Source organism: Benincasa hispida, chromosome 8, assembly GCF_009727055.1.
Source record: "Benincasa hispida cultivar B227 chromosome 8, ASM972705v1, whole genome shotgun sequence".
In the NCBI taxonomy this organism is placed as follows: domain Eukaryota; kingdom Viridiplantae; phylum Streptophyta; class Magnoliopsida; order Cucurbitales; family Cucurbitaceae; genus Benincasa; species Benincasa hispida.
The window spans coordinates 44,146,134-44,163,769 of NC_052356.1; the positions used below are offsets into that span (position 1 = coordinate 44,146,134).

Sequence of the window (17,636 nt, forward strand, 5' to 3'; positions counted from 1 at the left end):
TTTGTTGCTTATGATTGGGCTTCTTGCTTAGATACTCAGTGCTCAATCACAGGTTTTTGTGTTTCCTCAGGATCTTCTCTTGTTTCCTGGAAAACTAAAAAGCAAGCTATGATTTCAAGTTCATCGGTTGAAGCAGAGTATATGGACCTTGCTAGTGTTTCTAGTGAGACTATGTGGTTGATTCACCTTCTTGCTGATTTACAGGTCCCTTTTCAAGCTCTAGCCATGCTTTATTGTGATAACTAGGCTGCTATTTCAATAGCTTCTAATCCCACGTTTCATGAAAGGACTAAACACATAGAGATCGATTGTCATTTTGTTCGTGACAAGATCCAACAAGAGCAGCTGAAGCTTCTGTCTGTTCGGTCTTCTCATCAGTTAGCTGACATGTTCACTAAGGCTCTTCCTTCTTCTATTATTCAGGAGTTCATGTTCAAGATGGAAGTTTGTAATTTTCATAGTCCAATCTTGAGGGGGGAGTATTGGTTAATATACTTAGTTAGAAAGTTGTTTCTCTGTTAAGATTTTAGTTGCTGAGTTGGTATTATCTATCTGCTGTATGAATACTCTTTCATTAATTTAATAGAGTGGGCTTTTGCCATTATTTACAAAATTTATAAAGTTTTACGATTAGGTTTGAATCTCAAACTTTTCCTTCCAAAAGTCGGTGCTCAAAATACATTTACAAAAAAATATTGTGGTAGCATTGAGACGCTAGAGAAAAGATCTCATCACCACCCGAAAAAGCCTTGATAAATACATGCAACCACGTGTTTTCACTCGCACGCGATACTAGTTGAAGTTTCGTAGCACGATGGTGTAGCAATGTAGCACCACAATGTTGTGTATATATCTTTAAATAACACCGTTGTGATATTGCTCTCTTCGAGTCTTTTGCTCCTATTCTCCTATTCTTTTATAATTTACTTGATCACTTCACTTTTGCTCATTATTTGACTCGACGTTTTCCAAGAATCCCTTTAACTAGTTATTTTTGCTTCAATTATTTGATTTCTACACCACAAACAAATGTCTGTTGACTAAAAAATAAAAAATAAAAAACAAGCATGCCTGTGAAAAAAGCCAATCAAATGTCAAATCTAGTCCTCTGCAAACAACAATAAAAAAGAAAAAAAAATCACATTTAGTCATAACATAAGCTAAATTGCTCGCATAGTGCATTTTAGCCGAATGCCTATCTATACCTTCTGCTGTTCTTATTCTCGCCTAGGTTTTTATTAATGGTCACATACGTTTATTTTTTATTTTTCCAATCAATAGAGGTAAAAATCGAACTATCAACTTTTAAGATGATAATTAATATTTTAGCTATTGTGTTATTTTAAAATTGACAATAGTCATATTTATTGGTTGAAGAGGAATATCGTTTAAATGTAGTTATAGTGACATGACCTTAAATCAATTAAGTTCAATATTTATAGAGACATATACATATTAATTTATTTTTTAGTAAATAATTGTGATGATGAAATATCGAATCTCTAATTTTAAAAGAGGTCGTGGATGTCAATTACTGATAAGTTAAGCTCACTTTACCACATATTATAAAAATGTTATAAACTCAATCTTAACTAGTAGTATTAGACAAATTCTAAAAAGTTACGTGAAATCTTATTTCATTCTTTTGGTAAAAACATATGTCAAATGTTTTTTAATAAAAAAATGGAAATAATAGTAAAGAAATTAATAGAAACAAACGTGATTTAAAAAGTAGAAAACAAAAAGTAAAATAATTTTCAAGCGAAGTCTTGTTTATTTGTTTAGATAACAAGTTGCTTTAGTTTTCATTAATTACACGATGTGATACACCTAAACACAACAGCGTCAAACTTCAATTATTTGGAAAATTTTACAACTTAAAATGTGACGTTTGATATTTCCAAATTAGAATTTTCAAAGATAAAATAGTATATAATATTGTGAATATAATTATGATATTTATCTATATAATTTATAAAAGAAATTCCATGATTATACGCCACGTTCACGAAATCGCAAATCTGAATCAAACGACGTTGTTCTGTATTTCTTGCACAACACAACCTATTTGTCAACCCCGATTCTTTCTCTCCCCATCTTTTCTCTTCCCTGGGTCATTTTCTCGAGAAAATCTAGGCCCGAGAAAATTTCTGCTAATTTCGGAAGTGCGGCTCAATTACTCTGCATAATTCTGTGAACGGAAATGGATCGGAGGAGACCTGCTAGTCCAGTCTACGCCAGGCAGTGGAGTGGCGGCTCCAGCAGCACAGGATCGTCCTCGCCAGTGATGTCGCCGGCTCATCCTCAGTCTCGATTGGGTGCGTCTTCCACCATCAAGCGTGCTCAAAATGTTGCCGCCAAGAAGGCTGCTGAACGTTTGGCTCAGGTCATGGCCTCCACGCATGACCAAGAGGACGACGATGAAGACGATGATCTCAGCTTTCGGTTCGGTGCCCCACCTCCTCCTCGTACTCACTCGTCATATCCTACTGTTGTCAATAGTAACAATACCAATTCCTTTCATACGATTTCGGGTCCAAGGATTAACAGATCTCCGTCCCCCGCGGTAATTTCTGAGTATCCCTGTCTGCCTCTTCTGATTTGATTAGGTGACTGGTCGACGTCAATTCTCATGATACTTTATCTGTGTTGTTGTGGATAGGTAGTTGAATTCAGCTTTTCTAGTCTTTACCTGTCTTTTCTTATCATGATTTTTAAGATCTGTGCACTAGCAGATTGGCTTGTGGCGGATTGTTCTAGGATACAGTAGAGTTTGTGATCAATATCCGCACGGAGCATTTTCCGGCGGTTTGAATTGTTTTAGCATTAGCATGTGGTACACTATCTAACAAGAAGGCGATTGGAATTTCTGGTGTTTTGATTAGTTAGGTCGGAATTTCGTAGAGCATGTTCCTCAAGTTCGATCCACATCAACTGGTAGATCATCGATGTCCGTGCGTTCGAACCAGATCGTACCACCGAGTAAACCTTCACTTAGAACTCCAGTCTCCATACCTCCAATTGATCCTCCTTCTAATAGGATTGGAGATAGAAGGTTATTATAATGTTCAACCTTGTTTCTTCAAGTACTTGTGAATAATGGAGCTTATAGTTATGAAAAATAGGACAGTACGCTTTCTTATTTAGTTCAGCGAACTAGCCATCAGCGGGAAGCTTTTGCAGAACGTGACGAGGCAGTGCTTTTCCCATTTACTCAATTGCAAATTTTTGTCAGGTTTGCACCAGATATTGGACAGGTCAATTCCAAAGATGCAGGAGATCAGCGGGAAGCTTCTGCACTACGTGATGAGGTATGACATTATAAATGTATAAGTCGATTTCTCCTTCTTGCACTGGAAAGATCGTCACCCCATTGGATTGGAGGAAGCTATTTCCTCAGTGTATTGACTTCGTCCTTTGCTCTATCACACCATAACTCTCGAGTCAAATGCTCTAAATCTGACTTTGGTCTTTTTTCAGCTTGATATGCTACAAGAGGAGAACGAGAATATACTTGAAAAGGTCTGCTAACATTTCAAGAAAGCTTATGAATATGAATATCAGTTCCCTCAATAACATGTTTAATTGATATTTACGCTTGAGTTTGTTGGATGGACAGCTTCGACTAGCAGAAGAAAAACGGGAAGAAGCAGAGGCTAGAGCTAGAATGCTAGAGAAACAGGTATTGATTAACCTGTTGATTTTTCAAATTTTGATAAAAGGTTGATTGAAAAGTGAAAAGTAAGTAAATCACAGTGCTTCAATAGAGAAAGATGGCTGTGGTTATTAGACTGTCTTCTCTTCCATTATGCATGACTGCATGTATCTTGAGATGTTGGTCGGCTATTCTGCATAGGTAGCCAGTTCATTGAATTAACTTAAACTTTTGCATTTGTTGCAAGATTTTCACATCCCTTTCTTCAATAATTTACTGACTAATATTTATTATTTTCGTATTAATACTTTCATAGGTTGCTACTCTTGGAGAGGGTGTGTCCTTGGAAGCTAAATTATTGAGCAGGTATGTTTATATCCTGCTGTGTTTTCCTTTTCTCTATGAAATTTTCTAGGTCTTATTGTTTTGCATTATTTATTTGCAGGAAAGAAGCAGCCCTGCGTCAAAGAGAGGTTTGTTGAGATTGTAACTGCATAAAGCATGTAGAATAGGGTTTAAGGAATCAAGTCATTTATTTATTGGAGGGTTTTACATTATTAGTCCTAGTTCTAGGAAATGGGCCTAGTCGACATTTGTTACATTTCCATTGCCTCTTTTCGTCATTGGTTATTGGTTTTTTTTTTTTGATCCTGACTGTTATTCATTGTACAGGCTGCACTCAAAGCTGCACAACCAACCAAGGATAGTAGAAATGAAGAAATTGCTGCCCTTCGTTCAGAAATTGAGGTACAAATTACTACCTTTATTTACATAACTAGTTGAATATTTTTAATCTGTGTCCTGGTTTCAGATGTGTGACATTGTAATTATTTTGTCAGAACTTAAAAGATGAGTCAGCAGCAGCTACAGAACAACTCCGAGAAGCAGAGTCTGAAGCAAAGGCTCTCCGTGTAATGACACAGAGAATGATTTTGACACAGGAAGAGATGGTTAGTGTTTAGCTAAAGAAGCAATATCTTATCTACCTTCAGTTGTAAAATTATTTGCTGTGAAATTCTCTTTCAATCATATTCATATTTTATCCTTCTTTTTTCCAGGAGGAGGTTGTTTTGAAGAGGTGTTGGCTCGCTCGCTATTGGGGCTTAGCTGTTCAATATGGTAAGAAACACTTCTAGTAAAATGGCTCATAACATGCCGGAGTTGTGTGCTTTCATAAAGCTTAAGTTCTTTGCTTATTGGGCTGGGATTATGGTTGGTAATATTAAAACTCTGGATATTATGTTCACAAAAACAAAGCAAAAAGGAAATTCAAAAAGCACTTGGTGGAGTATTAAGGTGTTCTTGTAGACCCTTCTGGTTTAGGAGGGGGCACCTTGTCCCTTTGCACATTAGGTTGTTGGGTTGGTTTCTTTTTGGAATGAAGTGATTATCATTTCTTACAAAACAAATAAAGAATCAGTTAAAAGATAAGAAAAAAAGAGGGGTTTACTTTTGAAGGTGGAAGGAAATTCAAAATCATGGAAAGTATTTCAGTATTTGTAAGAACATGAGGAAGGAGGCCGTGGGTAAATTTAGTGATCTTTCACTGCTGGTTGAGGGCGTTTCAGTTAATGAAAAGGAAGATAAAAGAAGGTCGGTGTTGGATGCAGCTGGTTCTTTGGGTAGTTCTTTGTTTAAAGCACATTGGTAGGCTGTTTGGTACGTCCCTATTCACGAGTTTTGTGTTTGCTGTTTGCAAATTTAAATACCAGAAAAGTTGATCTTCTGGCATAGTTAAAATATTTGGAAGGCTGAAACTCTACTGAGAAACTCCAATGAAGATCCCCTTGTATGGAGACTAGGTGTTCACCCAAGTTAGATCCACTTCTTGTTTGAAAGTTGATGAAAAAGGAAGAGAAAAGAGAAATAGAGCACACACAAATCTACGTAGAAAACCCTAGTACAGGAAGAAAAAAACCACGATATAGAATTTTCTTATTATAATTTGATACACAGAATACAAAGAGATTGCACGTATAAATAGAAAAGTAGGTAACCCTAGAGTACTGTAATAAGGACAAAAATACCCTCCTAGGTTACAAACCCAACTTTCAACACCTCAGCCTTAATCCAAGGAGCAAGTCCGTTCATGAATGTCTCCTCCAGCACCTCGCTCGGAAGATGAGGTAATGGTGCCACCAACTTGTCAAACAGATTTTGATACGCCTCCACGTTGATTCTTGCTTAATGGCCAAGAATCGTCCACAGATTGATCCCTCTCTTAAGGATCGGAATCGAATTAACATTCTTCGCTTTAAATCCTCCCAATCTTTGAACGGCGCCCTCCCTTTAGATCGGTACCAGTCTAATGCGGCACCATCGAAGCTAATCACCGCAATAGTCATCTTCTCGGTCTCCGTCAACTTATGAATCTGGAAGTATCGGTTTGCTCTGAAGAGCCATGAATCTGGATCGCTTCCACTAAACACTGGCATTTCAACTTTCTTGAATTTACTCCGATCACTTAACGATTCTTCTACTCCTGATTTGACCGAATTATTTGTCCCACTCGTATTATTGCTATTCGATCCTTCCGTCATTTCACTCCTCGATCCGTCTTTCTCCTCTGTTGCTTTCGTTTTTCCTTTTTCTGATGCTTCTCCGCTTGTAATCCTAGCCGATCGATGCTCTTAGTTAACGATGCTAAGTTCTCCTCAATTGTTGGTAGTTTCTGCATCTCGACCCTAAGACCAGAAATCTCTTGATCTAGCAACTCCAATTTCTCCTCAAATCGTTTTTGAGCCATTCTTTCCCAGGTTTACTGCTCTGATACCAATTTGATAGAAACCAAATTGTTTAGAAGAATTTTATTGGTAATTCGATGATCTACACGATCGACTATGCAATTAGGTAAACGATCCAGTACATGATTAGTTACTCGATGCAAATGGCTAGGCTATTCGCTACACGATTGTTGCTATTCACTACATGATCGTCTACTCGATGAGCTAGACGATAAGCAACACGATTACAAAATCTTCCTAAAAGCAGTCTCCGTCTTCAGCTTCCTCCCACACACGAGAGTTAAGCTTCCCCCACTCACAATTGCTCTGATTATCAAAAGTCCCCCTCATTTTCCGCTTCCCCCTCCTTTTAAACAAAAGCCTTCTCCTAACCAAATTGAAGTCTTCACTAGTTGTGGTCTCCAACCCCCCTAACTGCGGCAACTTCCTCTTTTCCCAAATTACCCTTATTCCTTCTCCTTTGATATTGCAACACAATCGGAGGCCTAACACAATGCTCCCCCTCATGTTGGGGCGTAGATATCAACGAGGCCCAACTTGCTGATACAAGAGTCAAAGTTCTGTCTGGGAAGCCCTTTTGTGAGAATATCTGCTATTTGTTGACCGGAAGGAATATAGAGAATGCAAATGTTGCCACTGTCAAGTCTCTCTTTGAAGAAATGTCTTATCAATCTCCGTGTGCTTTGTTCTGTTGTGCTGCACTAGATTATTTACGATGCTTATCGTAACTTTATTATCACAATAGAGTTTCATTGGAAGATTACTATCTTGATGGAGATCAATTAGGACCTTTTTCAGCCAAATTTCTTCACATATCCCAAGACTCATGGCTTTGTATTCTACCTTGGCACTGCTTCTGGCAACAACTCCTTGTTTCTTACTTCTCCACATAACGAGATTACGCCACACGAATGTACAGTATCCAGATGTCGACTTTCTGACTACCACAGAACTTGCCCAATCAGTGTCCGTGTATGCCTCGATGCACCGTTTGCCAAATTTCCTGAACATCAACCCCTTACCAGGAGAGGTTTTCAAATATCTCAAGATGCGCTCCACCGCTTTCATGTGTTCTTCATACGGAGCTTGCATAAACTAACTGACTGCACTGACTGCATAAGATATATCCAGTCTAGTATGAGAAAGGTAGATCGGTTTTCCAACAAGCCACTGATATCTTTCCTTGTTGACGGGATCACCGTCTCCTTAAGTAAGTCGAGTGTATTTTCGTTGAGAAACAGAAATCCCTTCTTTTGACGAGTCACTTCCATTTCGAGAAAGTACCTTAATTTATTGAGGTCCTTGATCTCAAATTCCTCAGCCATTTTCCTCTTCAGTCTGTCAATTTCTAAAGCGTCATCACCTGATATGACAATGTCATCCACATACACAATAAGGACAACAATTTTCCCTGATACTGACTTCTTCATAAAGAGGGTGTGATCGGAATGTCTTTGACTATATCCTTGTGATTTTACGAAGGTAGTGAATCTGCCAAACTAGGCTCTCGGAGACTGTTTCAACCTAGATAAGGACTTCCTCAGTTTACAAACTCGATGATTAAACTATTTTTTGAACCTCGGGGGAGGGCTCATGTAGACTTCTTCTAATTCTCCATTAAGAAAGGCATTCTTCACACCAAATTGGTGGAGAGGCTAGTCTTTGTTAACTGCAACTGAAAGGACATGAACAATATTCAACTTTGCCATTGGGGAGAAAGTCTCGGAATAATCTATTCTAAAGGTCTGAGTAAAGCCTCTGGTAACTAATCTTGCCTTGTACCTGTCAATCGTTCTATCAGGCTTGTATTTATCGTTTAACACCCATTTGCACCCAACTGCCTTGTGCCCCCCTTGATAGAGTAACCCGGTCCCAAATGTTATTTTTCTCAAGCGCCCCCATTTCCTCCATAATTGCCACCTTCTACTCAGGGATCTCCATTGTTGCATGTATACTGCATGGTATCGTAACTGTGTCTAGGCTCGTAGTAAGGGCCTTGAATTCGGAAGACAGGTTATTGTAAGATTGGTAACTTTGCAGTGGATACTTTGTGCAGGATCTCGTACCTTTTCTCAAAGCAATGGGAAGATCAAGAGAGGCATCATAACTTTTCTTCCCATCTGATTCCTTACCACATTCAGCCTTCTGCTCATGAGTCTCACCTTCTGAGTGATCTTCTTCACCTTTAGGAGTACCATACGCTGGAACAAGTTTTTTTTTTATAATTGTCATCACTTGTACCTACATTCTCGTTGCACAAGGTGTCCTTGGTACAGTTGTCACCATCTTCTCTGTCTTTACTCACATCACAAACATCAGTATCAACACAAATGTTACTATCATTGAGACAAAATATTTTCGTGAAGGATGGTAACGTTTGTGTCCACGCTGATGAAGAGGGTACCCCTCAAAGATGCACTTCTGCGCATGGGGGGGGGGGTAAACTTGGTGCGATTAGGATCATGGGTATGGACAAAAGCAATGCACCCAAACACCCGAAGTGGTACATCAGGAATAAGGCGATTATTGGGGTAGAACTCCTTGAAACACTCCAGGAGGGTTTGAAACTGACACGGGAAGGCATCCGGTTTATCAAATGAGCTGTTGTTAAAACATCTCCCCATAAGTAGGAAGGAAGGGAAGTTGACAACCTAGGGGAGCAAGCAACCTCGACAAGGTGACGGTTTTTCTGTTCAGCTACCCCATTTTGTTGAGGAGTATACGCACACGAACTCTGATGGACAATTCCCTTTGAGTCTAAGAATTCCCTAAAAGAATTATTGAAAAAATCCCGACCATTATCACTTTGAAGGATAGCAATTTTTGTGTCGAATACAGTATTATAGAATTATTGAAAGACTGATGAGACCTCAGACTTATCGGTAAGAAGGAAGACCCATGTTACCCTTGTGTGGTTGTCAATGAAGGTTACAAACCAGCGTTTGCCAGTAGAAGTAGTGGCTAGTGAAGGACCCCAAACATTGTTATGGAAAAGTGTGAACGGTTTGGAAGGCTTATAAGGCTGAGAGTTCAGTGAGACACGAGGTTGTTTAGCCCGAATACACACATCACAAGTCAAAGTAGAAATATTAACATTGTGAAATAGATGGGGAAATAACTATTTCATATAATGAAAACTAGGATGCCCGAGACGATAATGCCATAACATGTAATCTCTTTCAGAAGTAGAAAAACATGATGAAAGTAAACTAGTCCTATCACAAATCTAGAAGAAATATCTTCAGTAAGGAAATAGAGCCCCCTGTCATGTCGGGCAGTGTCAATCGTCATCCCCGGGCTCAGATCCTGAAAAACAACAGCATTAGGTGAGAAAGTGACTTGACATTTCAAATCTCTTGTAATCTTACTAACAGATAATACATTATAAGAAATTTTGGGAACATGTAGCACATCTCGTAGAGGAGCGAAAGATCCATCAACGATTCTCTCATTTCCAAAACTTGGACAATAAGAAATAAACTGATCAGAGGAGCCAGTTAAATGGTCTGTAGCCCCTAAATCTAGAATCTACGACTTGCTACCATTTATACTAACGAGGCCCAAGGATTGAATCGTACCTGACGGGGCAATCGCGCTGACACCTATAGCACTGGAGTTATTCTGGTTGGTCTCCTGATTTTGAGGCTGAGAACCTCCATTTACTGATTCACTTGCCAGTGCTTGTCTAGAACCTGACTAATGTTGTTTACCATTGGATGGACGACCATGCAATTTCCAGCACTGGTCTTTGGTGTGTCAGGGCTTCTTGTAGTGTTCACACATCAGGAGAGGCTTGCTGTTCTGTTTCTCATTAACCAGACCTGACGTCTTAAAAGCAACAAAATCAGTTGAGAGAATTGGCATATTATTCATGGCACTAGACCTATTCTCCTTGAGGCAAATTTCAGAGCAAACTTCCATCAGGGATGGTATCGGACGGTGTCCCAGTATTCGGCTGCGTATTGCATCGAACTTCGAGTTCAGCCCAGCGAGGAAATCATAGACACAGTCAGTTTTCTCAGGCTTGGAAATGTTGGACTCCCCCACATGAACAGTCCCAGACCATCTCGCGACATAGGTCTTGCTAGAGATGAGACAACTTGTTGAAGTAAGTTGTAACATCCATTGTTCCCTGCTTGCACTCGTGAACTTGCTTGTGTAAAGTATAGAGCTGTGAAGCATTTTGCCGTTTGGAATACAACTTCTGAACAACATCCCAAATATCTCGCGCAATGGCAGTATGTAACAAAGGTCTTCCGATCTGAGGCTCCAAACTACCTACTAAAATAAACTGGAGTAAGGAATCCTCCCCCTTCCAGATACGTTCTTGGGGGTCATCTAGTCTCGGTTTCGGTATTTCACCCGTCAAGTAACCGAATTTATGATGATCCTCGAGGCCATTTTAATAGATTGAGACCATGAAAAATAATTGTGACCATTTAATTTTTCTCCAACAATTGAACTGCTGCAGTATTTCCCATAGCATCAGGATAATAAATTTGTGTAGTAAAGAAGGTGAAAAGAAGTTATCGGATTTCCTGAGTATATTGGTAGACTGGAGGGAGTTTTGACTGGGCATTCAAGGTCGTTCAACGAGCTTCTCTGAGGGTGGCTATTTTGTGCTGAACAGATTCATTTTGCTGTTTAAATTGGAGTTGAAGTTGGGTAACTGTTCCGGGATAAATTTAATTTTTGTTGAATTTAATAGATTGAGACCATGAAAAATAATTGTGACATTTAATTTTCTCCAACAATTGAACTTGCAGTATTCCCAATAGCATCAGAAAATAAATTTGTTGTAGGTAAAGCAGGGAAAAAATTATCGGATTTCCTGAGTATATTGGTAGACTGGAGGGGAGTTTTGACTGGGCATTCAAAGGTCGTTTCCAGAGCTTCTCTGAGGGTGGCTATTTGTTGCTGAACAGATTCATTTTGCTGTTTAATCTGGAGTTGAAGTTGGGTGAACTGTTCCGGGATAAAGTCAAGTTTCTGTCCAGGTTATGAAGAAGATGATTCCCCCACCTCAAATCTGCCACCCATAGGAACTCTTTGACTGAAACCGCCACCCACGCTCGGCTGGAACGGAGGACCCATAGGCGCGGTCAGTGTTGGGCAAGAACCATGGTTGGGATCTGATGGGTCACGGCTGGAATTAACTGATTGGGATCGGAAGGAATGCACGCGTGTGCGGCTGGAGTTTGTTCAGAAGGGTCCAACTGGGTGGAGGCCGGGCGGGTCAGGCTGGATCTCTTTGACCGGCTGGCATTTGGACGGGTCGAGCTCGGCGTGAAGCTGGAATCCGCTCACCCCTAGCTCCCGATCGTCTGTGGCAAGCTGTGGCTCCCGATTGTCTGGCGCGCTGAAGTCTGAGGTCCGTCGGCTGGTTGTCCGTGAGGGTTTGTCTGGGTGCTGTGCGGGTCTGTCTGGTGGCTGATCCAATCAGCCGCCTGTCCTCCAAGTTGGGCTACTCCAATCGACTGATGAAAATATGGTAGGACCGTCTAGAAGTACCATTCTATAGCGGTTTGTATGATAGTGGTTATATCAGTGGTTGTGGTGCCAGATGGCATTTGTGATTCTCCTGTTTGATTTTCCTCAATGGTGGCCAGGATTTCATCTCCATGCTCTGATACCATGATGAAAAAGGAAGAGAAAAGAGAAATAGGGCACATACAGATCTATGTGGAAAACCCTAGTACAGGGAGAAAAAAACCATGGTATAGAATTTTCTTATTATAATTTGATACACAGAATACAAGGAGACTGTACCTATAAATAGAAAAGTAGGTAACCCTAGAGTACTGTAAAAGGACAAAAATACCCTCTAGGTTACAAACTCTACTTTCAACAAAAAAAAAATCTTAATCATTTGTTTCATTGTTCTTATAAGAGACAAATTTGGTACCAGAGTTTCAAGGATATAAGTGTTCATGGGTCTTCAACATGAAGGATTTGTGAACTTTGTAAGGAAATCAAGATTTGTGGAAGGAAAGATGCGAAATCATCAAACATAGTGGCTTATTGGTTTGCTCCCTAATTCTTGTTGGGAGGCTTTTTGTAACAATTTTTGGATTGTTCTCGATTTAATGTTTTTTTGTTTACCTTTTAAGGAATTTGAGACTTGAGTTTTATTATTTATAAAGATTTCATCGATGTATGAAATTGCAAAAGAAATTGTAACTTTTTCAAATAGATTATTTTTCTTTAAAGAAAATTAAGAAAACTCTGTATGATGTTTTCTTCCCTTGTACTCCACTCCTGAACTTGGTCATGGATTGTTGATCATCTTTCTCTTCCTTGGCCTTTTTTTCCAATCCTGTTTTCAATTATATTTTGTAAGTTACAAGGTTTTAATAATTTTACATCTTTGACCACCTGTGTATGCTGCAAGAACTTGTCTTCATGTTTATAGTGTTTTTGTTGTTGGGGTCTCTCTTTACTTATTCGCTTATTTCCAGGCATATGTGCGGATATAGCAATCTCAAAACACGAGTATTGGTCTTCTTTAGCTCCTTTGCCATTCGAAGTTGTAATTTCTGCAGGACAGAAAGCTAAGGAGGAGCCTGAAGGTTGATTCAACTCTTGGCTCCCGTTGTTTGATATCATGCAGTGCTTTTATCTAGTCCTCACTACTTGATCGATGAAAATAATGTTGGACATCCATGTTTCAGGTCGAAATGATCAAGATAGGAGTAAGCTCATCCAGGATTTGAATGATCTCTCCGGGGAAGGAAATATTGAGAGTATGCTTTCGGTTGAAATGGGATTGAGAGAATTAACATCTCTAAAGGTTTTCTTTTTTCAAACTTTGTTATTGTGTATTTCTCCCCTTAGTGTTCTCTATAATAGCTATAATAATTACACTACCTGTTATTTATTTGTGTTTTCCCTGAGTTTAGATGCGAATGACAGCTCTTCACAGCTTGAATCATTCTGCTGTATCCTTGCTATTATTGATATGCCCTAATGTTAATATCTCTCGAAATCCTTTATTTTTGCCCAGGTTGAAGATGCAACTGTGCTTGCATTGGCACAACATAGACGTCCAAGTTTGATTCATCAATCAGGTAGTCATTGTTTTCCCCCCAATTTGTGCGTCTAGAGTTTCTATTGTCTTCCAAACTTCCTGAACAATTGCATTTCCAGTTTATTTAGATATTTTGAAAATTAATGATTTTTTACTCACCTTTTTCAATTAGTCATAAGAGTATTTTTTTTATGTCAATCTTTAAATGGATGAATTACTTTTTTGTCACCTCGGTCAATGACTAAGAAATTCTTTTTAGAATCAAATCTGAGAGAATTATTTTAAAGTTTGTAATTATGACAAACTGCAAACTGGATGATTTGCCAATTGAATCTATTAGGGTACACATAAAGTTACTTATTTTCTATCATTTTTTAATCACAGATTCAAAAGCACCTGCTGATCCAAAGTTTTCTGAGGCTTTCGGTGAGTTGACTGCTGTATCGTATGCACTACACTCATTAGATGTTTAAGATATTCTAGAGACATGATTGACTTGAAGCATAAGATCATAAGGGAGACACGATTTACATGATAGAGCAATCTTTGCTAGAGTCAATGTACGAAATGTTCCTCCAAGTGTAGGTATAATGCATAGGTTAAAACGAGAGGCAGGCTCTTAGTCATATTCATTTTGACTTAACAATTTATCTATAATCTTTCATGAGCGACCCTTTATCTTGCTAATTACTCTGTACGCTCACTGTCCTTTCACTTCTTTCTCTACGTAGTTTCTCTTTCTTTCTTTTGCAAACATTTTCTCTCTCTAATCTTTCCCTACATGCATTGTATTAACCTTTTTTAAATTTATTATTATTATTATTATTATTTTTTGACGGTTTTCATTTGAGTAAATTGTCAATTTTAGAAGTATTGTAACAGTAATCATTTAAAAAGTGTTTTTAATTAAATAAAAAAGACATCTAAAATCTTAGAACCGCGTAATTAAGCAATTTATTATCAAGCACTTCACTTAAAAACACCTCAGCCACACACAAAACACCTTGCTTCACACAACAAGAATAAGTGAAGCCGATGGTTTTACAGTCCAACCACAATAAGAACAAGAATAAGAAGAAAGAAGGGATGAAAAAAAAGAGTGCAAGTTAGGCTTACAAGTTATTTCATGATTGAACTTCTCTCTTTGCAGAACTAAGTGAAGCTGAAGCTGAAGATGTTCTCTTTAAGGAGGTAGTTTTATCTGTCTCATCTTTCTTGGTCATGAGGATTATTTAGTTTTGTGCTATGTGAACCTCCTACTTTTATTTATTCTAGCGTGCTTGGAATAACTTTGGAGAAAAATGTTTTTTTTTTTAAAAAATAAAATTGATTTTTCGATTGCCACATTTGGAAAAAATTACTAATTTAAAGTGCGTTTAATATTGTTTATTGAGTAATATCTGATGATGAAGAGTAGTATTTAGAAAAATTCTAATAAATAAACAATTAAAAAAACTGAATGAACTAGAACTTTTTTCTTTTTTCTTTTTTTTTTTTTTTTTTTTTTTTTTTTAAAAAAAAGGGAAATATAGTGCAACCAAGAAAATTTGTCATTTAAAATAATTTTGAAAATGTAAGATATAATAACTTTTGTATTGAAAATATGTTCTTTCAAATGTGTTTAAATTAGAAGGTGTTGCAAACGGACCAATATCTCTTTGATGAAAAAATGTGGAAACTCCGGTGGCCAAAAGTATCCAATCTTCTACTTGTCTTCAATTAATCGTTGATGTTGTTTGGTATTACAGCCTATGAGCATATATTGTGTAAGATCTTCATTTCATTTCTTTGTCCAAAGTTATTAACCTGTCGAGTATCCTAGATAAATGTAAATTATATGTTTAACTTCGTATGAACTGCCTTACATACCCGTATGTTGGCATACTGGACTTTGTTTGTCCCTACGAAAATCAACATTGTACATCTTTTTCACTCATGTTTGCATGACTCCGACTTGCAAAATTTTGCTTTAAAAAATGAGAGTTTGAAAACTTATGCAGGCTTGGCTTACATACTTCTGGAGAAGAGCCAAGGCATATGGTGTGGATGAGGATGTTGCAGATGAGCGGCTCCAGTTTTGGATCAGTCGAAGTGGACAGCCTCCAACTTCACATGATGCTGTGGATGGTACGGTTCATGTTTTCCATTACTGCTCTTACTCGGTTTGATACCTTTGTGTTTTGCATAGCTCTTCTAGTTTTGTGTTTCATTAATCTGTTATTTCAATTTCTATCATGGTATCTTTACAAATTAATGTCCTTGTCATTTTGATACATTACTGACATTTCTGCATCAAATTTTATAAAACGCTAGAATTGCCCTTTATACACACGAAGCACAGTTCCTATCACTGGAAAAAAAAAACGGCAACCCGTAGTATAGCTTTCTAAAACCATCTCATTTGGGAATCTAACTATATTATAGATTACTTTAGAAAACCAACAAATGCTCTAATCACCAATGTAGGGAGGGAGTTGTACTGTATCTAAAAAGTGATAAATGTAGGTGTAATTTGTTCATCTGGAAGCCTCAGATTATGTGATTTCTATCATCTGGAATGTAGCTTATAGCCCATAGCACAACTATATATAACTTCATGAAATAGCTTAAAGTTTCATATCCTTTTGGCAGTTGAACGAGGTCTTGTAGAGCTCAGAAAGCTTGGAATAGAACAACAGCTTTGGGAGGCATCTAGAAAGGAAATCGATCAATCTTCTGCATTCTCACTCAGTAATCACAAATCTGCAAAAGAATTAGACACTTAATCCTGAAAGATCGCTCGCATTTATACAAACCAAAATGTCAGTTTTTTTTTTCTGCAACAAATCTTCTCTGCCATCTTTCTACTTTTACCCTGTTTTGCCAGAGTGGATGCACATTTTATTTTCTATCCTTGTGCCTGTGTGATATTCTATTACATCCCCCTCAACTGAGAGTTTTTAGTGAATGCCTTGTGCCTTGTATCATGTATGATAGATGGACTTCATACCCAATTCTTTCACCCAAAAGTTCAATTAATTTTTTCCAAGTTTAGCTCTCTATAATTAAAGTCTCTCTCTCTCCCCCCCCCCCCCCCCCCAAAAAAAAAAAAAAAAAAAAAAACATATGATTGAGAAGAAAGAAAGGAAAAAAAAACGCATCCAAATTCTTTAATTTACTTCTTTTTTCTTCATTATCATCATTATTTCTCTCGCTTGTGTCACGAGGTGCTCTGTAATAATTATTTACAAACATTCTGCTCAGCCTCCTGTGAAAAATCAAAACAATCCGTTTGTAGAAACTAAAAGTTATTTTTAGTCCACAAGAAATTACGGGAGTTGGTTTGTGAAAATTTATGGAGGGTGTGGAGATAATTAGTATAATTTAATTAATATTAACTTAGTTGTTCACACTCATTTCTTCACCATTCAATTTTTTTTGTAAAAATTTATGGAGGTGTGGAGATAATTAGTATAATTTAGTTAATATTAACTTAGTTGTTCGCACTCATTTCCTTGCCATTGTTCAAAATTTTGAAGGAGACTCGAGTGTATCTCCTACAATGTTCATGAGGTTATAAATAATATAACCTTTCGAATATTATTTTGAATAGAACAATAATATTATTTTGAATAAAACATTGTTCTTAAAGAGTGTTCTCTTAACTTTTAAGGACAAAGACAGTAAATTTTAGGAATCAACAAGTCAAATGAATACTTGTTTCCATCCATAAATTTACCATTCACTGTATTCAATGCACTAACTGTCCAACTTTAGCAATTCTTCAAAAATATGATATTAACCATAAATCGTACAAGGAAACGGCAAACCAAACACACATGGGCAGTGTGAGCCACAGCCTCAGAGAGCCAGAAACACAGCAATATATTTCCATTTGAGCAAACAGTAGATCCATCATTTTCAATGAAGATGGTTTTGGTATATAATAAAGTCAACATTTATTAAAATAATTTGCAAAATCAAAGACACACACACACAATGGCAATGGCAATGGCTGCTGCTCTTTCATCTCTCTCCATTGTCTGACTTCACGAGGTTGCTCCAGTAATATTAATGGCGCCTTTCTTCTGCAGCCCTCATTTATTATTCTTTGTCCCCCTTTCTTTCAGCTGAGGCTTCCCAAATCTCCTCAAATTTTGAATCTAATCTAAAGCCTTCATATCCCTTCTGGCTTTTCTTTCTGCACCATTAAAAGCTCCCTACTTTCGGG

At 37.8% G+C, this 17,636-nt stretch overlaps 1 protein-coding gene across 2 annotated transcripts; it reads left to right on the forward strand.

The window, feature by feature from the left end:
* Positions 1 to 2,003: 2,003 nt before the first annotated feature.
* LOC120083074 (coiled-coil domain-containing protein SCD2-like) lies at positions 2,004 to 16,467 on the forward strand. 2 transcript variants are annotated; one of them, XM_039038608.1, is made up of 17 exons: positions 2,004 to 2,566; positions 2,886 to 3,055; positions 3,236 to 3,311; positions 3,481 to 3,522; positions 3,620 to 3,682; positions 3,972 to 4,021; positions 4,101 to 4,128; positions 4,328 to 4,402; positions 4,495 to 4,605; positions 4,714 to 4,774; positions 12,858 to 12,968; positions 13,071 to 13,189; positions 13,403 to 13,466; positions 13,811 to 13,852; positions 14,577 to 14,617; positions 15,427 to 15,553; positions 16,058 to 16,467. In XM_039038608.1, the coding sequence occupies exons 1-17, from the start codon at positions 2,204 to 2,206 to the stop codon at positions 16,189 to 16,191; spliced, it is 1,677 nt and encodes a 558-aa protein (XP_038894536.1). In that variant the 5' UTR covers positions 2,004 to 2,203; the 3' UTR covers positions 16,192 to 16,467. The 2 variants fall into 2 exon arrangements, with proteins under 2 accessions (XP_038894536.1, XP_038894537.1); XM_039038609.1 differs by having other exon boundaries at positions 2,425 to 2,566; positions 2,890 to 3,055.
* The last annotated feature ends 1,169 nt before the right edge of the window (positions 16,468 to 17,636 follow it).

Excerpts from the sequence above, each read along its gene's own strand:
- LOC120083074 (XM_039038608.1), top strand. The coding sequence starts at position 2,204 with ATGGATCGGAGGAGACCTGCTAGTCCAGTCTACGCCAGGCAGTGGAGT. Across the intron at positions 13,853-14,576 it reads AAAGTTTTCTGAGGCTTTCG|AACTAAGTGAAGCTGAAGCT; the intron begins GTGAGTTGACTG and ends CTCTCTTTGCAG. Across the intron at positions 14,618-15,426 it reads AAGATGTTCTCTTTAAGGAG|GCTTGGCTTACATACTTCTG; the intron begins GTAGTTTTATCT and ends AAACTTATGCAG.